This window comes from Apodemus sylvaticus, chromosome 5, assembly GCF_947179515.1.
Source record: "Apodemus sylvaticus chromosome 5, mApoSyl1.1, whole genome shotgun sequence".
Classification (NCBI taxonomy): Eukaryota; Metazoa; Chordata; class Mammalia; order Rodentia; family Muridae; genus Apodemus; species Apodemus sylvaticus.
The window spans coordinates 50,474,365-50,496,397 of NC_067476.1; the positions used below are offsets into that span (position 1 = coordinate 50,474,365).

General features: G+C 43.9%; 1 protein-coding gene across 1 annotated transcript in view; it reads left to right on the forward strand.

Moving 5' to 3' along the window:
• Myo3b (myosin IIIB) overlaps positions 1–22,033 on the forward strand; it is a 333,329-nt gene that overhangs the window by 148,074 nt on the left and 163,222 nt on the right. Inside the window, exons 14-21 of the mRNA XM_052182659.1 lie at positions 4,035–4,133; positions 4,481–4,595; positions 10,833–10,959; positions 12,332–12,542; positions 13,895–14,042; positions 14,730–14,883; positions 15,940–16,028; positions 17,682–17,811. Coding sequence (XP_052038619.1) covers positions 4,035–4,133; positions 4,481–4,595; positions 10,833–10,959; positions 12,332–12,542; positions 13,895–14,042; positions 14,730–14,883; positions 15,940–16,028; positions 17,682–17,811 — 1,073 coding nt within the window. The remainder of the gene's footprint in view (positions 1–4,034; positions 4,134–4,480; positions 4,596–10,832; positions 10,960–12,331; positions 12,543–13,894; positions 14,043–14,729; positions 14,884–15,939; positions 16,029–17,681; positions 17,812–22,033) is intronic.

Below are 22,033 nucleotides of genomic sequence, written 5' to 3' on the forward strand. Positions count from 1 at the left end.
AATGCGGTAGGAACATTTTTGTCAATGGAGGTTCTCTTTTCCTAAATGACTCTGTCTTGTGTCAAGTTGACAAGGAACCAGACATTAGGCAGTACACGTGGAGTCCAGAAGAGGAGATAGGTTTCCTGGATTTAAGATGCTTGATCTGAGATGTGTGGATCACTTAAGAATTAGCCAACAAAATAGGGACGGGAGTGCGGAGAACAAGAGAGGGGCACTAAGAATGGATCACAAGGGGCTTTGAACCTTTTCTAAAAAGACTAGGAAACTGGAGGATGTTTCAGGCAGGGGAGTGGTCACCACTAACTAGCATTTTACAATGCTAACTCTAGCTTTAGTGGGCCAGTGGAGACAGAGGGAGTTGGATGGATAAGGGTGGTAGAGTGGAGAAGAGGAGAGACAGAGTAGTCAGATACCAGGCAAATGGGAGCCTCAGGCCTAGGACTAGCTTAAGAACCCAAGCATATGTGGGTGTGGTTGGTGGGGTATGGCATGCTAGGTTTGATTTCCAACACACACACACACACACACACACACACACACACCAAAAGTATCAAATACCTTCCTCCATCAGAGAATTTCCTTGCGCAGTAGAAGTGGGTATGAACAGTGAACACGTGAGTGAAGACATGGAGCTACAAATATTTGAAGCTTCCGTGGAGTTTCTCCATCCCTGGGGTGAATTTCTCTGTCTCCTCTTCCCCATATTGGTATGATCTTAAAACTGAAGGTGCTGTCTGACAGAACAAGCACTACTATGTCCCGTGCTCCATGCTCTTCCTGTGGAATGTTGCCCATTGGTGTAAATATTCTCTCACTTTCTTCCTGTGTCATACAGGCCTACGAACTCCAACCTCCCAAGGTTGTTAAGAGAATTGAATAGGATGGAGAGAGTTTAGGGCTTTAAAATCCAGCAACATGGCTGCTCTGTGTGGAATACAGACGTGCCCTAATATACACCTTAACCCCAAACAATGATGTTGTTGTTCCAGGAAACGTTTATGAACCCCAAAAGACCAACAAGGAGCCAATTCTAATACAATCACATTATTCATAGGATCTCATTATTCAAGTTCGAGGTTAGACCACACCACTGTCTCTGATGCAGCAGAATGGGAGGGAATAGCCCTAAGGTTAGTTTCAAGAAAGCATTTATAGAGACAAGAAGGAGGTATCTAGCCTGACATACATCTGATTGGGGGGCCATTATGGCCTTTAACATAATTGGCTAGTAAAGGGAGCCAAACTATAAACTTAATTTCTGTTTTCCTCCTGATTGGTGGTGGTTAGAAGTGAAGTGTCAGGGGAAGGCTTGTAGCCTACAGGTGCAGATTTGCTGGAGAATAACCTAGAAACTGGTGCTTACATGCAGGTCTTATTGTGGGGTAACCTGGAAACTAGGTGCTAGGTACCAGCCTGTTAGTTAACTTGAGTTCAACCTTAGGTCAGGTTCTCTAAAATAGAGTCTGAACCCAAAAGATTTGGTCTCTCAATGTCTAATTGAGGGGCAGAAAAAATGACAACTCAAAAAAAAAAAAGATTTGATAGAATAGGATATGGCCAACACTCACAAGAACAGCACAGGTAACAAAAGCTATTTTAGAAGAGTTATTTCAGTTCAGTGAGCTCAGTTGAGTTGAAGTCAATTCAGTCAGTTCAGTGCAGGTCAGTTGAGTTTATTCAGTTGAGTTCAGCTCCGTCAATCAGCACATAGGCAGTGCAATGGAGTTGAGTTGTGGTCAGTTCAGTTTGTGGAGTTAAGAGGCAGCTTTTAGCAGCACAATTTTATAGATAAGTTTCAGAGAGAACAAGCTAGACACAGGTTAAAGCAGAACAAGCCAGAGAATGAGAAGACGTCAGATGATTAGAACAGATTGCTAGAGTTAGTTTGAGGCCAAGCAGAGCAATTCATTCAGAAGCTGAGAAGCCAGATGGAATCAGTCAGCTTGGGGCGGAGTCTGAGCCGGAACAGCTGAGTTGAACCAGCCAGCCAGAGTTCAGAGAGAGCTAGAAAGGGTGAGCTTATTCAGTAGTAAGCCTCTGAGACAACAATTACGTTGGATGAATAAAATTTGCATTGACAATGGTGGTTCTACCCTTTGCTGGGCATACTTGAATATCCCATTTTCCAGTCCCCCATCTCTAGATGAGGTCATATGAAGGTCTGACAAATGTTCATTGAGAATAAACAATCTTTCAGAGGTTGGCCAGGTGTAAGGCAGCCCTCTGAGCCCTTGTGTGCAGACTTGTCTCTGCTTCCTGTCTCTCTACAACGCCTTACAACTTCTGCTCAGGCTTCAGGACTTCCCAGTATGTTATTTCCCTGGAGTCTTTGCCTTGGCTTGGCATTAAGTAAAATCCATTATCAACATTATTCTTTATCCTAGCCCCCTGCTTATTTCTGTTAAAGCCCTCCTCTCAAGGTCCCCTCTTATTTCATTTAATTCTGTGTAGAAGGAATGCTCTAAAAGGGTGGGAATCCTCTTAGAACTGTTTCTCTGGCATCCAGCACAGTGTCTGCCATAAATGGCATCCAATACATTTATCAGTTGAATAATAACATTTAAAAAACATTTATGTGCATTTTGTGCCACACTGCACACCTTAAATACACACAATAGGATTTATTTTAAATAATAAAAATAGCTTGACATGGTGACATGCACCTGGTAATTTCAGTCCTAGGGAGGTTGAGGCAGGAGGATCATGAGAAACAAGTCAACAGCTGGGATGTAGCTTATTGGTAGAGTATTGCCTAGAAAGTAAAAATCCTGGATTCAACTTCCTGTGGTTAAAAAAAAACAACAGATAAATAAAACAATGAAGTAATGTTCTGTGAATGAATGAGGGAGAAATGGCAAGTAGAGGTATCTAGAACAGAGTGACAGAACATCCTGAAGAGACTGACGAGGCAAGGATGGCTGGGAGAGAACAGAGGGACAGTCCAAGCCACAGACAGGGAAAGAGGAGAGGCACACCAGGTTTCTTCCTGTAGAGAGAGTCTGGTGGGCAGTAGGATTTCCGGCCATAAACACACCAGTCTGAAAGTCTGCCCTCTTCCAGAGGGAAGAAAGGGATCTGAGGCAAAACTGCCCTGAGTGTCACTTTCCAAAACTCCCCATCCCTGGCGATCTAGCAATGAAATCCCATGATCAAAAGTGATGATGCTTCTGGTGTCATGACACTGCCGCTTGCTGCATGGTATCTGGGCACGCACTTCCCCGTTCCTTTTGTGTCATTTGCTGTCACAATGAACATACTGGTCACCCTATCCAGGGTGGCTTGACAGATGTGGGCAGGGAATGGAGAGACAGAAGGTAAGAGAACCCAGCTTCGGTTCCCAGCACCCAGGTAGTACCGAGCACGGTTCTGTAACTCTAGTTCCAGAAGATCCAAACCCTCTTCTGGCCTCCATGGGCACTGCACGCACATAATGCACAGAGACATATCTGTGAAATACCCCCTACTCACTAAAAAAGAAAACAAGCAACTAAACCAAAACAGCAACAAAAGACGTGGACAGCAGGGGCCACCAGGGACTGAGGAATGACACTGGTAGGTGTGCCTGAAAGCATGGCACCTTGGGAGAGTGCGAACCCCAGCTCTGAAATGAATTATTTCCTGATTGCTGAGGGACTCCCACACATTTCCTGCCTGAGGCTACAGTAAAGCAGGGAATTTGGCTGGTCGCTGTAGGCTGGACTGCCCACTCTCTGACGTTATGGGAGCTTGTGACACAGAGGCAGAGGACCAGGAGCTTCATGGAGAGATTGTTGCATGCAACTGAGCTGCTACCTGACTTAGTTCTAGAACGATCTTCAGTTTATAGTGAAGATACATGTGCTTGGTAAAGTGCTGTTGTGCTGGTTAATATTTTGTCATTGGGATGAAACTTATTTAATTGCCCGCTTATGTAAATTTGTTGCGAAATAATATCATATACAGAAAGGAAATGGAATCAATTATTTAGGTCTGGAAAGCCTCCTATAAATTTTACAAATAAAGCTTCTTCCTCAATATATTTTTTTTTTCAGGGGAGAGAAAAATTTTCACATATTTTACTATATTTATGCTGGCCTTTATCACCAAAAGAAACTTGCTGAATTCAGACTTCCTGAGGAAAAGCCTCCTAGGTAGGTTTTCTTGCAAAACCCCTTGCTGCTGGTGGAGAGAAGGGTCCTTGTTAAGTCTGAATGAGTGTTCAGTAATGCAGCTGCATTACCTAGGAGTAAATGGAGCTGTTTCCATAACCGGAGACTCATTCTATTAAGTTAAACATGCAAGAGAGTGGGCAGGAACTACATCTCAGCCCTGGCAATGGTTTTTAAGAGTGACCAAAAGCTCAACTCCAGCCATGTTTTTTCTCTCTACCACAGTATTAGGCTGGGAAGGGAAGAAACCAAGGTGTCTCCTGCCTTCCCTATGGTGCTGTTTGCTAAGTGAGTGCTCACTGTGTTGGGTCATGTTCTGCTTTATTTAGATATATAGCTGCCGAAACTGAAAGAGTCATGCAGGACATCACTTCTAAAGAGTCTTACCAGAAACAGTTTGAAGCCATTCAGCATTGCTTCAGGATTATTGGATTCACTGACAAGGTACATGCTGGTTGGCAGAGAAACAAATTCAGTTGTGGATGCCCATAGATGGATGTGAGAGCAGACGTGTACATGTGTGTGTGTGTGTGTGTTCTAGCTTGCAGGACAGTTTTTAAATGCATGTCAGCTGGGAGATAAGCTATGTCTATGCAATAAGTGGTCTAAGCATAACTTTGTTATTCTCTGAGAACTGTTTGCAATACAGATTCCTGGTCCATTTAAGAATTACTGAAACAGAATCTGAATTGGAACATGATGCCCAAATGAGCATGAATTATAAAAGGCATGACTTATAGTCCAAGCACCTAGAAATTGTTATTATTATTATTATCATCATCATAAATTCACCCTGGTTATAATAGAATTCTGGCCTGTTTTGAGCTGATATCACTTCTGAAAGGAGGGCTATGATAAGCTCTAGAATCATATTTTTGCAAGTAGCTCCTTGTGCATATGACAAGCTAATTAAAATCTCCCACCATCCCCACAGCCACTTTCTCCCTGGTACATGTACACGTTGTTAATGACGCTGTACACATAACACCAAGATCATCATTCTACATATAGGCTTTCACTATTAAATATATGATAGGATTGACACACGGTATTTATAACTCTAAGATTGTTCCATGCTACATTATTTCATAGTTTCTGGGCTTTATGCCATTCAGTTTTGTAAGAACATACAGGTTCTTTCTCTTTGCTGGCAAAGAGTGTGAGTGGTTAGGAGGAAGGTTAGTGTTAAATCTTGATTAGATTATAAAACACTCTGTTTACTTTGGGACAACCACTCTGGATGAAGATTGCCTCTGTAATCCAGAGTCTGACTGGTCCTTTCCTCCCTAGCATAGCTTATTTTAGTCCTAATCATACCTTCCTTTTTTTTTTCTAGCTTCCTGTTCATTTTGTTTTTGTTGGCTTCTCACATACCATAAATGGACGGGGGAAGGGGTATCCCAAAAGTTAAGATAAAAATAGAAATCTGTTTCTCTCGGGTCTTTTGAGAGCAGTTTAACAGTTCCCTGCATTGTTGAAGGTTTTTTTGTTTGTTTGTATCTTGTTTTTTGTTTTTTTTTATGGTAACTAACTTACTGAACTCATTCTTATCAATTACACATCATCAGAAGGGTTGAGAGCGCAAAGGGGGAAATGAAGCCATTTAAAGTACAAGCCAAGATCATGTCAAAGTGTGGGACATGTGTCCTTAAAAGAAAACAGGCCCTACTGTGAAGAGAGCCCTCAGAGGAAATGATAGCTTGCTTTCAGTGAATAAAAGATGGCGATAGAATGGTTATGATGTGATTGGCCCTGGCTTTGGAGGAGAACACACAATGATACTATTCTGATAAAAATAGGCTTATGCCTTAGTTAGGGTTTCTATTGCTATAGGGTATAAAGTACCATAACCAAAAGCAACTCGGGGAGAGAAGGGTTTATTTAATTTTAAAGCTTGTTTAGGGAACTCAGGATAGCAATGTGGAGGGAGGAACTGAAGTAGAGGCCATAGAAGACACCTACCAGCTTGCTCTTCATGGCTTGCTCATCCTGCCTTCTTATAGCGCCCAGGACCACCAACCCATGGATAATATTGCCCACAGCAAACCCAGCTCTTCAGCATTAGTCATCAATTCAGAAAACACACCATTGGCTTGGCCATGGACCAGTCTAGTGGCTGAATTTTCTCAGCTGAGGTTCTCTCTTCTGGAATGACTCTAGCTTGTGTTGGGTTGATGTAAAAACTAGCCAGCACAGCTGCTGGTAATAGAACAGATAGTTTAGCCTTTCATTCAGTATATGTCGTTGAAACAGGCCATTCCTGAGCATAGAGTGCTGGGCCCAGGAGAAGGAAAGAATGCCAGTGTACCTGGGTATGAAACGAAATGAGAAAGATGGCAAATATTCTTAATTTGTGCCTGTTTAACAAACTACAAGAGTGTAGTGACCTGTTGCTGTGTATCCTCTCGACCATGTAATTGCAAGAGTGTGATAGGATATCACTATATGTATGTCACTGTGTATCTCCCCAGTATGTAATGGGAGTATGATGCTATGTCACTGTGCATACCTTCCCAGTTTATAACAGGAGTGTGACAGTATGTCAAATATGTGTATCTCTCTGGTATATAGCAGGAATGTGACCTTGTGCCACCGTGTGTGCATCTTCCCCGTGTCCCACATCAATTCATCTGGGAATAACCAGCCTAAGTTAATTAGTAGCTTCAGAAATGGCAGGGAGGAGGTGGATTTTTATCTCTCTGACCCTAAAATCTATGGTATATCTTTGCAGACAACCTGTTCTGCTGGGTTATCTCACTTTATGTCATGTTTATAAAGTCACAGTAGCATGACTAAATTCAGGAAGACTCGGTTGTATAGAGTCAGGCAGCAGATGCCAAATAGCTGACAGGACACAATTTCTCTAACGATTTCCTGCCAGTCATTTCTCAATAGAGCTTAAAGGAACTAGGAATTCAATTAAAATTATATTTCCAGTCCTTTCTTAGAAGGTTCCTAGTTCCCTGTGGGTACTCAAGTGTTTGTTTGCCCTCCCTCCTCCCATAACCATGTACCACAAAATTATGGCATGCAAACCTTAGTGTGGACCTAGGAGGGTAGATTTTAATTCCAGGACATGAGCTAAAAGCATTCAAAGGAATGCCTCACCATGGAAGCAGCTTGAGGAAACCTCTGTGGTAGAAGGAGCCTCCAGAAACTGTGTGCAAGGGACCTGGGGGATTGACCTTAAACCCAACTGAGAAGATCCCACCTCTTTCATTTCTGTGCCAAACCACGCTGTTTCTGTTTAATATCAAATAGTGCCGGCCCTGCTGGTAAACGCATTCTAACGTACTATGTAAGTTGAGTTGAAAACCTGGCTGCTACATATGATGATTGAGAGTGCACATGCACTTAGATCTTTGGACACAGAGGTGAGTTCAGGGCCTTAGTGTTCAGGGCAAAATTTCTTTCTTTCTTCAAAATATATCACAAATGAAAGTAATACGTTTAAAGAGATTCCAAAGAGTTATATGTTAAGAGAAAGTCTTGAGGCTGGGATGCACTGACTTTTAAGGCTGTAAATGTCACGAGCCTCCGCCGAAGAGGTAAGGAAGATGTACTAATCCTCAGCTGACCCTGATATGGTGCTTAAGGCAGAACTGGCAAAAAATCAGAGATTTTGAGAAAAGAAAGAGATGACATAAATTTCTAGGGAGGTGTGAGAAAGACAGTGGCCCGAGGGGCCTGGGAGCCAGGCCAGAATGGTTTCAGCGGATCAGCACTAAGTACTCCTTAACTTTGAACGTGGCCTCAATACCATCCAGGCAACACTTGCCTAGATATCCGTGAAAAGAAGGCTTCGATGGATGGAGACGTGCACTCCCCTCCCCCACTACCGAGGGTGAGTGGTATAGACACGATTGGAGGGCTTGTTAAACCTTCTTGATAAACTCTCATTCTGAGAAAGGTTTTTAGCGCTGCATCATTCAGAAGGTTAGAAACTAGAAATAAATAGGAAAGGCTGAGAGTCTAGAAAAGACTGTGATGAGGCAGAGGGAAAATGAGCGATGGAAAGTGAAAAAGATTTCCTGTGTGATCAAGAAGTTTTGGGGAAGGTGGAGCTGTTCGTGATAGACACAGCACTGGGGAGCTCTAGCATAGCTGGATATGGGTCTTGAACTGACCTCTGTGGTAGGTGGAAGTTCCTAGGTCCGAAAAGAGTAAGTAATGACCCTACTCCTCCCCTCCCCGAGCTGGGCTAAAGGAGTGGCAGGAACTCCCAGAGGTGTAGCCTGGGGAGCACACTGAGGGTAAGTCCTTAAGAGAAAAGATGATGAGTTGGATTGAGCCAAGGAAGGAGACCCGAGGAAACAGGCCCCAGCAGTCCACACGGTGTTTGACTCTAAATGTTCTCACTGAAGGTAGGTTTCTGCTTTTGTTGATTCCTTGAGCATAGCGTTATGAGAATGTGGCCGGAGAAGCAACGTGGCGAGCAACGTGGCGAGCTGCTCATCTGGAGAGCACACTCTCGGGTGGCCATTTTCTTTGTAGCTCACCGTCCTACTGCTAAAGTGCTTGCAGCCTTTTTTGGGGAGAAGTCATGGCTCGTACGTATGGTAGGGACCGTGTGTATTCGTTAGAGGAACGAAACTTTTCCTTAAGCGTGAGGAGCGTTTCAGATAACCCCTTGAGGAGGCTGGGTCCAGACATGGCAGATGTGGAACTCGATGCTTCAGCCTTGGCTTCAAACTCTCAGATCTACCTCTGTAGGGAGTCGCTTGATGTATGCGGCAGGACTCACCCTGTATTGATCACGGTAATGAGGGGCTGTCATGTTAAATCCAGGCAAGTTCTTAAAAAAACCCATTTGGTAGGTGTTCCTCTTAGCCACTTTTAAGTTATGTGATTAAATACTGATTCTTGAAGTCAGAAACATGACATCTTGCCCTTGATTTAGAATTTGGAAGAATGTACTTATCTATGGCAGAAGCAGGGCTTTGAATTCTCATTTGTCTTTGTAGCTTTATCAGGCATCCAGTAGATGTCAGTGTTACAGCCTGCGCTCAGTTTCCAGGCTTTGCTGAGTAATGTCTACAGGGAGGCTCTGTTTGGGGGGCAGGGGTGGGGGAGTATTTATCAGTGGTCTAGTGACAGTTCCTATTACTTGACTGCTGTGTAGAGTATTAAATCAAATAACCCGTTTGAATATGTTTTATGGAAGTAGTTTTGTTTATTAGCATAAAACTCTGAAAATTTCCAATCGGATGTTTTATTGTTTCACATAGAGAAAATGTAAAATTTATATAAAGTATGCATTATGTTTAACCCATTAATGCTACTTAGATGTTCAACTTTGAACATGAAAACAGGACTTAGGTAATCTGAATGAGTTTTATTCACATTTATGCCATCAAATATCTGAGTTTTAATTTTTTCTAAAATCCTCTATCAATCTCTTACACCAACTCAGAGACTTACAATTCTGTGAAATCTGTTTGTGTAGCTTTAATATCAGATATTCCAAGTTACGGTCTCAGTCCCACAATACTGCCCCCACTTCAGACACCAATGGGAAGCCCCAAGCTTCTTACACCTCCGACTGGTTCTGAAGTTACCGGGGCCTTATTCTATAGCCTGACCAGCTGACATACCAGATCACAGAATTCAGGAAAACGTTTATTCTGCAGGCTTATTGGGCAGTAAATAGTAAGGGGCTTCAGTCCTCTGGACATGTACCCTGCTAGCACCCCATGGATTCACCTATTTGGAAGCTCCCTTATTCTGTTTAGGGTTTTTGTGGAATTACACACACATACACACACACACACACACACACACACACACACACAACTGATTAATTATTGGCCATTGGTGATTAACTCAGTCTGGAGTCCTAGCCCTCTCCAGAGCCTATTGGTGTCAAAGGACTAAGAGTTCTAAGACCGGTTCCCCCTTGAGCAACCAGTTTCTTCAATTTCAAGTTGTAAGTCCACAAAGCTTTACTTATTAACATAAACCCAGGCATGGTTGAAAGGTACTTGTTGCCACAACAAAGCTCTGTTTACTCTGACAACTCTTGTGCTAGGAACTAGAGACAAGATATTTATTTCTTCTGACATATAATATCATGGTTTATTTCTAGTCAGTTTTTCAAACTATGTGCTCACTTCATGCATAACTACAACTTGTAACTCTGAGATATCCTAGTAAGCCATCAATGGATGCCCTCTGAGATATTTTACAAAAAGCTATACCCAAAAGAGGTGAAGGGACATCTATTTATTCTCTTGTTCTGAAGAAAGGCCCATTTGGGAGTTGGGATTAATTACAGCAGCTAAGGAGTAAGTTAAAGAACAAAGACGGTCGTTTCTCTCTGGGTCACCATGCCAGGTGGCAGAACATCTCCATCCTCATGGTCCTTTGATGCTCTAAAGATATGGCTGAGGCCAGGTTGCTGGGGTTCTAGCCAGCAATAGTAAGAAAGGAAGCACAGAGCAAGCGTGCTCGCATCCACAGGGTCCGGAATCCGAGGAGGCACACATTGCTTCACTTGTCTGCTTGTTAATGTTTAGTGACATCACCGCCTCTAACTTCAGGAAGAACGGGGAAAGTGCATATGTTCAGAGAGAGGTAGAAGAGAGATTGATGGACAGCTATGATACTTTCAACTCAAGGGTGAGGGATTTGTCGGGTTAAGTGGTAATGGCCTCCGAGCATGGCTCTCACTGTCTTTTTCAGGAAGTACACTCTGTGTACAGAATTCTGGCTGGGATTTTGAATATCGGCAACATTGAGTTTGCAGCCATTTCCTCTCAACACCAGACTGATAAAAGTGAAGTACCTGATCCTGAAGCTTTGGAAAATGGTAATTGATGCTTAAGTGCTTGTCAAAGTGCATATGTCCTATGTATCCACAGCTTCTCAAGAATCTGTAGGGTATTGTTCAGCTGTAACTCATCCTCCTACTAGCTCCAGAAGGATCCACCAGCCAACATTTCCCAGAACTTATCCTGTGGACTAGCAGCCTTCACCCCTATGCTGCAAAAAAAGCAGTCTGTGGCGAGTAACTTTACAAAGTAGATCTCCACCTTTGCTCCTTTTTAAAACCATTTACCTGTTTTAAAGAAATATAAAAGTTTGGCCCCTTTCTGTATCTGTGAAATCAGTATCCATAGGACAGAGAGCAGCAGCTACCTATTTTGTAAGTTCTACCAGCAATCATGGTGAAAGGGTGAGGCTTGCTTATGGATATGAAGCAACTGCTGGATATGATGCCACAGAGCTCAATCACAGTGCTTGGGACAAGGAGACAGGAGGACCCAGAACCTGGGGCTAGCTTAGGCTACAGAGTCCATGTCCCCCAAATAATTGACTAAAAATCTTTTGACTAATCAATGGTGGTGGCACACACCTTTAATCCCAGGACTCAGGAGGCAGAGACAGGTGGATATCTGACTTCTAGGCCAATCTGGTCTACAGAGTGAGTTCCAAGAGATTCAGGGCTACACAGAGAACCTTGACTCCAAAAACCAAACCAAACCAAAGCAAAAACTACACCAACCAGGCCAAACCAAACCAAAGCAAAAACCAAACCAGCCAAACCAACCAAACCAACCAAACCAAACCAAACCAAACCAAACCAAACCAAACCAAACCAGCCAAACCAGCCAAAACAGCCAAAACAACCAAAACAACCAAACCAAATCAAACCAAACCAAACCAAAGCAAAACCAAACCAACAAAACCAACCAAACCAAACCAAACCAAACCAAACCAAACCAGCCAAACCAGCCAAAACAACCAAAACAATCAAACCAACCAAAACAAACCAAACTAAACCAAACCAAACCAAACCAAACCAAACCAAAACAAAACAAAACAAACATCTTTTTGTGTTAATTTGTAACACTCTTATTTAGGGCCTTTATTATCTCATGTGTTTGTGACTGTCTATTCTTGCAACTTATTTGATAAAGGACCATGTCCTCTGCTTTCTCAGACCCATCCCTCACACCTTTTCTTACTAAATACCTACAGAAAGCTTTCAGAACAGTTTGGGAGTTGTGCCGTCCAGCCCAGGTGCTTCTTGGAGTTAGGGACCTTGCTTGATTGTCTTGACTGTGAAGTACAGTCTGAAGAACAGAGCCAGGCACACAGAGGAGGCTGTACTGCTGGCTGGCATGGGCTGTGTGATGAGGTGGCCGCATGCCTAGGGTCATACTTACTCTGTGTTCCAGCGGCCTCTGTGCTCTGTATCAGCCCTGAAGAGCTTCAGGAGGCCCTCACGTCCCACTGTGTGGTCACACGAGGTGAAACCATTGTCCGAGCCAACACAGTGGACAGGGCTGAAGACGTCAGGGATGCCATGTCTAAGGCCCTCTATGGGAGGCTGTTCAGCTGGATTGTGAATCGAATCAACACACTCCTGCAGCCAGATAAAAATATATGGTAAGTACCTCCCACGCCCTGGAAGCAGAGGCCTGGAGTGATCATTCATCTACTGGTGTTTTAGAGTTTACAGAGAGAACCTTAGGTCCTCTTGGGTTTTCTTTAGGCAAAGGGCTCCCTCTTTCACCTCTTAGAGCATCAGTGGGAACCAGGAGAGTTGAAGCATTTACTCCCGAGAGAATGACTGAAAGCTATTGCTGGGCAGAGGCTTAGCAGGGAGCTGGATAAACCTGGTTCATGTCTGATATCTACAGCTTCATCAGCTGAACAGTCTGCCAATTTCCTTCTCTGTAAAAGTGAAGTTGACACGTCCTCCTCGGGGCATTTTTAGAAATAATTGATACATCTTGTGAAAAACTTTAAAGCACAGACTTTCTCTTGTTACTGTTATTATAACTCCTTTCTCTCTCCTGGTCTTTAGTATTTTTCTGTATTATAGAGGAATGGACACAGTTAAATTCTAAAGTCTCATTAGAAGCAGGTCATGGGGGTGAGTAGATGGGCGAATATATAGCCAAGGCCCCCTTGTGTCATCTGCATAGAAGCTTCTGAGTAGATGTTTGTTCTATTATCTATCTATCTATCTATCTGTAGCTCAGGTTGACCTTGAACTCCTGACAATCCCTATCTTAGGCTCCCAAGTGCTGAGGTTACAGGTATATGTCATCATGCCTGGCTCAGAGTCTGATTCTATTTTCTTTTCCTTCCTTCATCCCTTTCTTCCTTCCTTCCTTCCTTCCTTCCTTCCTTCCTTCCTCCCTCCCTCCCTCCCTTCCTTCCTTCCTTCCTTTCTTTGGTTTTTTGAGACAGGGTTTCTCCGTGTAGCCCTGGCTATCCTGGGATTCACTCTGTAGACCAGGCTGGCCTTGAAAGAGTTCTATTTTTCAGTGGGAGGATTGGCCCTTAGGCCTGAGGGTATTTGACGCCCCAGTGTAGGGGAATGCCAGGGTGGGAAGACAGAAGTGGGTGGGTGGGTTGGTGGGGGAGCACCCTCATAGAGGCAAGGGGAGGGGGAATGGGATAGAAGGTTTCCAAAGGGGAGACCTGCAAAGGGGAAAACATTTGAAATGTAAATAAAGAAAATATCCATTTTTTTCAAAAAGAAATCTGTTATAAAGCAGAGATGAGTTTAAAAACAAATGAATTCTATTTTTAAAGAATTCTATTTATTTTCATTTTCAAAAGAGAAAAAAAAAAAAGAATTTCATTGTAAGTTTCCAACTATTGTCCCCACGGAGGCAGAGGCCTCTTCTCCCGAGTGGATCTAGATGTTGGTAGACATGTGGACTTGTACTCTCATTGTCTTGAGATAAACGTGACTTCTCCTGATTTGTTTTCTTTCTCTCTCACAGTAGTGCAGAGGACAGGATGAATGTGGGCATCTTGGACATTTTTGGCTTTGAGGATTTCCAGAGGAATTCCTTTGAACAGCTCTGCATAAATATTGCCAATGAACAAATCCAGTACTACTTCAATCAGCACGTGTTTGCTCTCGAGCAGGTAGTGGTTGATTCTGAAACTAAAGCAACGGGGTGGGGTGGGGGAGATGTCAGGCTGCCCACAATTTGAAGCAAAAACCTGGTCAGTCAGGCTGTCAGGTAAAAGGCTACAGAAAAACCACTGGCAAAACAGTCCTGTCAAAATAAACAAATTTAATCTGGGAGAGGAAAAAAAAGGTCCTGATTTCTCTGGAAAGGTATATTTCCTCACTTGTGTGGAGCTGGTGACAGGCCAATTATTTAATTCTTGCTTCAAAATTCTTCCATGTATATTGTTGAGTTCTCTCCGGTTTTGACTACAAATATCTATAGTGGCGTCCAAAAAGACACAAGGTGACCCTGAGCCCAAGACGAGGGTTCTTAGAACCCATATTCACCTTCATCATCTCCCATTGTCTCTGCATCTAATCCGCAGGGACAGAGGGGTCTCCTGGGAGGAGGAACAGATATTCTTGAATCCCCAGACATGGAAATCTACTTCCCACACGGTTCACAGACTGGTAAATTTGACAGTCTGCGTGCATGGTATTGAAGCTGTGATGCACAGATTCTTCTGCTATGTGCCAAAACACACCTAAAGTTACTCACATGACTCAATATGGCCAGACTCAGGAAGTTGAAGCTAAAAATGTCCTGGTGGTACTGAGGTCAGTTTCAGGCCAGAGAGTTCCAGTCTGTTTTCCTCCAGATGGAGTACAAGAACGAAGACGTCGATGCTGTCCTGGTGCAGTATGAAGACAATCGCCCGCTCCTGGACATGTTCCTCCAAAAACCCTTGGGCCTTCTGGCCCTTCTGGATGAGGAAAGTCGATTTCCCCAAGGGACGGACCAGACCTTGGTTGGTAGGTACCATTTAGGAAAAAAGATAAACATGCTGAGAGTGGAACTCGGTTCAAGGCATTAGGTGTTTTAAGTTTTAAGAAAGCATTTATCCATCTTACTTCAGACACTTGGTGGGTTGTAAAAGGATGGACCTTGGTGCACTGGAGAGATGGCGCAGGAGTTAAGAGGACTTGCTGTTCTTGCTGAGAACACAGTTTGGTTTTCAACTCTCCTATTGGGCAGTTTACAACCAGCTCTAACGCCACTCACCAGGGTTTCAGCATCCACCATTCTCTGGCTTACTCTGGCACCTTCACTCATACAGTGCACACGTGCACACAGGAATAAGCAGGAACATGCACATGCATGTAAATATACATTTAAATTTAAAAATTGTTTTTTTAGATGAATTTCAATGTCCTGGTAGAAATGTGTGGCTCAAATCTATCACCACCCACAATCCTCCATGTCCTCCTATTCCTGCTGGCAGAAATAATGTTATTTCCTTATCAAATATCATCTTAGACCTTCCTCTCCCTTTTTTAATATTCATACATGTGTATGATGTGTTTGGACTAAATCCACCCCCTATTCCTCTCTGTTCCAGTTCTTCCACTATTCCCTTCTACCATTACCTTCCCTTTTCAATTGTGTGTGTGTGTGTGTGTGTGTGTAACCCCTCCTCTCTCATGCCCTCTAAGTCCATTTAGGTCTATATGTGGCTCTTCCTCCCCCTAGAAGCTATCCTCAGCTAGAAATGAGACTTCATGAATTCCTCTCATGTTGACATTTGGGGTCGGTTTGATCCAGTACAGGTCTTGTGTTATGTGACATAGACATAGTCATAGATTGTATGTTGGAGCTGTTGCGAGTCCATGTGTGCAACTGCACTGTCATGTGCAGCAAATCCTGTTTTCATTCTGGTCATCTGCTCCCTCCAACTCATTCCATCCCTTCTTCTGTAATGATCCCTGAGTCTTGGTGTGTGTGTGTGTGTGTGTGTGAGAGAGAGAGAGAGAGAGAGAGAGAGATGTCCCACTTAGAGATGAGCACTCCAGTCTCTTCTCTGCACACAGATAAATTTGAAGATAACCTACGGTGCAAATTCTTCTGGAGGCCCAAAGGAGTGGAACTCTGTTTCGGCATTCAGCACTATGCTGGACCGGTAAGAGGGGTGGGAGTTATAGGACCTGAGAACAACAAAGCACCTGTGTTCCCCTGCCCCCACCTCCATGGGGATGCTCACGAAACTGCTCGCAGGCTTTACTTTTTGATTCTAATTTCATGTCCTCCGTGGTGCTGGCCTATGCAGTGGCCTACAGTGCTACAACTGCTTCCTGCCCCGAGGGCTGGCCCAGAGCTCTAGACAGGAACCATACCACAGTGTTTGCAGGGTTTCACGGTGCATGTTCTCATTCTGAAGTCATTTGGAGTGCAGCTGACACAGGATGGTTGATAACGCCGTAGGGCTGAAGAGATGTCTAGTGAAAGGACACAGTCTCACTCATCCAGATGGTAAACTTTTAACACATGAACCGGCACTCCCGCTGCTTAGGTATCACGCTTCCATCTAAATGTAAGACCTGAAGCTCACTGCTGCTCTCTCCCAGATAAACCAATTACATTGTGACCAGTGCCCAGGAGGTTTGTTAAGGCTCAAGATCCAAAACACGAGTGGGGTCAACGGAAGGCATTTGGAATTTTTCTGTTGATGCACAATGTGCACAAATTATCTTCCATATTTCTGTCCTCATTGAAAGGATACTTGCCTTCCGTGTCCTCTGTGCCTCTCTTCCTGTCACTGCTCTTTCTGTCTGTCCCCTTATATGCATTTTCTACCCTGTTCCCCTTTCTCTTTTTATCCTTTCTAGGATAAGTTTCTCTCTGCTTTGTGGGTTTTTTTTTTTTCCTGAATTTATTTACCACTGATCTTAGTTTGGTTTACTATTGCTATAAAGAGAAAGCACGGCCAAGCCAACTTTTAACACAAAGTTTTAATTGGGGGCTTTCTTATAGTTTCAGAGGGGGACTCAATGATCATCATGGCAGGAAGGAGAGAGAGAGGGAAGAGGGGGAGGGAGAAGGAGAGGGAGAGTTTGGAATTTTTTTTGAAACAGGCACTTGAGTTTGAGACTGAGTTTGGCACGGGCTTTGAAACTTCAGAGCCAACCCCTAGTGACACACCCTTCCATCAAGGTCACACCTCCTAATCCTTCCTAAACAGCACCTCAACAGATATTCAACCATATGGGCCTAGGTAGGGGCATCCTCATTCAAACCACCATACACTCCAGGGATTTGTGGACTGTCCCTCCAAATACCTCTACGTTGGATTCCCTCGTTGCTGAGAATCAAGAACTTAGACTCGTTGAGTGATCGCTCGGATCCCACAGGAGCCTCAAGAGGCAGTGAGGACATGTGGTCATGAGCCAAAGGCCCATTGTAGCCCATTTGCCCCAGTGTGGTGTCTGCCTGACCTCATTCAGACCCTTGTTAAGCTCCTCCTACTTCCCTATCAGAATGGGAATTAGCACTTCATACATGATGAACGCTCTGTATTTTAGATTTTATTATATGCCATATCTTCCATAGGACCCTTTCCTTCAAAGATAGCTGCGCAGGAAGCTAAGATAAATTGACCTGTCAAAAGTACAAGTTCTCTCTTTTATCTGGTGCTTGGTAGTCAAAGGATTCATGTTACACGACAGGATGAGTTTATATCCAGTGCCAGGGAATGGCTGCTCAGACAGCCCGCCAGTGTCACTAGCCACACTCAGTTGCCTCTGTTAACTTGCACGTGTTGCCGTCTGTTTTCTAGGTGTTATATGATGCTTCTGGGGTTCTTGAGAAAAACAGAGACACCCTCCCTGCTGATGTGGTGGTAGTCCTGAGGACATCTGAGAACAAACTTCTTCAGCAACTGTTCTCAATTCCTTTGACCAAAACAGGTACTTGAATACACCTCAGAGCTTTAGTCCAGTGCCTACATGAGCCAATGTGGTGTCTTTCCGTCAGTGCCCCAATGCTGTCATGTGCACACTGCCAGCATCAAGTTTCCCCCTTTTAAAGACTTACTTTATTTTGCTTTATTTTATGTCTGAGTGTTATGCCTATGTGTATGCCTATGTATCATGTACGTGCCTGGTGCTAATAGAGGTCATAAGAGGTTAATCAGATCCCCTAGAACTGGAGTTAAGGATGGTTGTAAGCTATGATGTGGGTACTGGGAACCAACCCTGAATCCTCTGCAAGAGCAACAAAGGCCCTTAACCACTGAGTTCTCTCTAGCTCAACACTGAACATCTTTAACCATGGTCAGGGTTCTAAGTTCAAGAAAAGACCATAACTATTTCTTTTGGGAATTAACTCCTGAGAAGAATTGTACACACATATACACACACATATACACAGAGAGACACATACATAGACACACACATGCACACACAGAGACACAGACACACACACTCACACATACACAGAGACACACACAGAGGTACATAGACACTCATTCACACAGACATGAACACAGGATACACACATATACACACCAAATGCATACATGGATACACGCACGCACACATAGAGACACAGACACACATACACACACTTTCCACATCAGTTCTTACTCTTCTTAATGTCTCTGCCTACTTTTAACTCCTCTCTTGATAAAACTGTATATAATCATTAATTCACACTAAGCATCAAGGCTAGACTTGGTTTATCTAGAATTATGGAGATGATTCTTTCTATTGGTGAAAGATTCCAAGGCAAGAACATGTGGCACTTCAATGGTCTTCTGAGTAAGAGCCCCTCAGAGATCACCTGGTTCAGTTCCCACCCTCTCTCATTCTCCTAAACAACACATAGCATCCATGACTTCACTTGCTGACAGACAGCTGAAACTTTCCATCTGTGGGTGCTCATACCACGAAGCAGGACGCTAGGGCCCCGAGTGAGAGTCCCCAGATTAGTGATTCTCACTGGACCAAGCTCCTTTGATTGGCCTGGGATCCAGCTGCCTCTGTCTGGGCCACATCAGTCCTCTTCTCACAGGGCTCCTTCTTTTTCCTAAAATCATTGACACCTGTGTCTCTCACCTGGGACCCTTGTGAGGCAGGATGGACCTGTGGCCATGTCTAATTTATCATTGAGTGTATAAATTCTGCAGAGTATATGAAAATCCTGCCTAAGAGAGAACAACGAGCTAGTCTACAACCTGTACCCATCTTAACGTGAACGAGTAACTAAACATACTTCTAACATGCTCCTGTGGCACCCAATGCCCACCAAAAGTCTGCTGCCAGCTTCCCCTGTAGATGCTTCTTGACCGCAGCCAGGATTCATTCATACGGTTCCCTGGGATCCTGCGGACAGCTGTGAGCAGCCGGCTGGTGTTTCTCTCTGGAGTTGACATTTTTCTGCAGCTGGTTTCTGGGCAGAAGCAGAGATAATATCGTTATTAACAGGGCTAATAGTCCCTGAAATAAAATCTATCTGGAAGACTCATCTTCAGCTGGCATTTGCACTCGCCTATAAACATAATGACTTGTCAAATCTGTTTGTGATTTTGGAATTTACTCTTTCAACCTGTGGCTGAAGAAGAACAAGTTCATAGTCCTGAGCACTAGGTGGCTCTATGCAGAAAGCAGCGCTCTGCCGGCCAGGAGCTCCTGTTCTCCCCGGAGTCCCCCCAAGCAGGAAGGAAATACTGCAGAGCCTTTTCTATTTCTTGATTTAAATTTTTAATTTGTCTTCCAGAGAGTTTATAACCTTTTCTGAATTTTGCCTGGAAATGGAAACTCACATCATCTAGGAATAACAAAAGTGTGTGTGTGTGTGTGTGTGTGTGTGTGTGTGTGTGTGTATGTGTGTGTGTGTGAGAGAGAGAGAGGCAGGAGAGAAGAAGGGAGGGAGAGGGAGAGAGAGGAGAGAGGAAGCAAATGTGATATCCTAGCAAGCTCTTCTGTAATTCTGAGCTGTGCACTATGTTGCTTTTTTTTGAATTGTAAATTCACTCTTCTTTAAATTTGGAATAATATTAAAAAGCAACATGTAAGTGTCAGAACTAAAAAGCAAGAGTATTCGTTTGCTTTCTGGATTTATTCATTCAAAAAAGCATTCAGTTAACTGACACCAAAGTCTTCTGGCAACAAAGTGCCCATTGAGACAACAGGAGGCTACAGCAGAGTTGGTACAGTGTGTTAGTAGAGAAACTAGAACTTTCTTGTGCCTTCATTTTCTATTTGGAATTGGTCCCCAGTTTATTTCCTTATAGTGATAAACATCCTCCCACCTTCATTAAAAAGTGATGCTGTGACTTCCATCAAATGGCAGAATGTTAATGAAGCTTGTAAGATCTGAAGCATCCACCACCATCTACTGTCTGTCTGTCTGTCTGTCTGTCATTGTGGTACAGCCTTTGAAGAGAAGTCTACTTTTTTCACTGAAATTGAAAGCATTTGTTTCAGGTGTGTGCTTGTCTCTTTGAAGGGGCGGAAGTGGCTAAGCATTGCTGCGAGAGACAAAGGAGGCCCAGTTACCCTGGCAAGATCATTCCAGTGCTTGAAAACCACTGTCTGTGTTATTTTATTTACCCTGCTTCAGAACTTAAATGAATGGCTCATCGGTTAAGAGCACTTGCTGCTCTTGTAGAGGAACCAAATTACATTCCCAGCCCCCATATGGTGGCTCAGAACTGTGTATAACTCCAGTCTCAGGAGATCTGATGCCCACTTCTGACTTCCACAGACACCGGGCACACACATAGTACACATACATACATGCTGGCCAAGTACTTATCCATATAAAATAAAATAAATACATCTTTTTAAAATATAGCAGCAAACATGACAAGCGGGAGCCTGGATGGCCCTGGCCATGCTCAGATGCTCCGGCTTCTGATCTGAATGGCGGGCGCCTGGACACTTGCTCCATTGTGATCCCTGTGCTGTGAACTTACACTTGCATGTTCTCCCACGTACAGTCTATTTCACAGTAATAGGGGCTTTTGCCGAAAGCTAAGGAAAGCCCCTTAAAATTCAAAGGAAAACTTTAATTTCATTATCAAAGAATTCCTTCCAGCTAAGTTCAGGTTACATGGGAGCTAGAAACTGTCTTTTACTTCCAAAGTCAGGTATCTGAGTACCCTCTGCTGGCTTTCTTGCCTTTCCAAAGGAGCCTCTTCCCTGGGTGTCCCGGAAGGTAACACCCCCTTAATTAGTGGCTATAGAAAAGATGAGTTGGCTTAGTTTCTTATTATGGTTGAAAAGATCAACACTTGACTGTGTATAATGTTGTTAGCTTTCCATGACTTTAACAAATACCAGAGATAACCAACTCATCAAGAGAGAAGATTTCTTCCCCACAGTGTTAGAAATTTCAGGGCGTGGTCAATAGGCTCTGCTGGCTTGGTACTTGGGTTTTGGGTAGCATATCATGGTAGGTATGCCTGGTGGAGCAAAATTGTCCTTGTCTTAAGAGAAAAATAAATGGCCAAGTTTCCATTATTACCTTTAGGGAGACACTTCCACCAATCTGAAGGCCGCTCTCTAGTTCCTGCCTCTTAGAGACTCGCATCTCCTGCCAGTTGTACCAGGGCTGGAGACGGTGCCTTGACACAGGGGCCTTTGGGAGACATTCCACACCCACGTTACCACAGGACATGCCACGAGAAATCAGAGACCACGCAACGCTTCCTCAATGCTTCCTTTGGCTCTCCTGTTCTCACTGACTACTAAAGAGACTGAACATGGAGAGTGAAATTTGTGAGGCCCGGGGGTGGGGGTGGAGGGCAGGGGACAGGGCCACTCCTGTGTTCCTTAGCAGTCACCACTTCTGGTGAGAAAGATGCCTGTGCTAGAGGATGCTGTCATTCCAAGGTTTCCAGTCACCCATGGGTAAACAGAGGCAGCCACAGTCAGCATGGATTCTCTCTCCATTTTGGCCTGCTGACCTGACCATGCTTTGGCTTGCAGGTGGACTATTTCAGACAGTGCCTGACAGATTTAGGCACTTAAGACTAATAGGAATAGTAAGTGTTATTGCCAGGCCCCTCACACCCCAATGGACAGCCAGAGCTATGCGGTTAAACACTGGTCTACCTAGCATCGCTAGTCTGCCTTGTGTGGCCGCGCTGTGCACGTCTCTGCTGAGACTGAGCTGCATGAGACT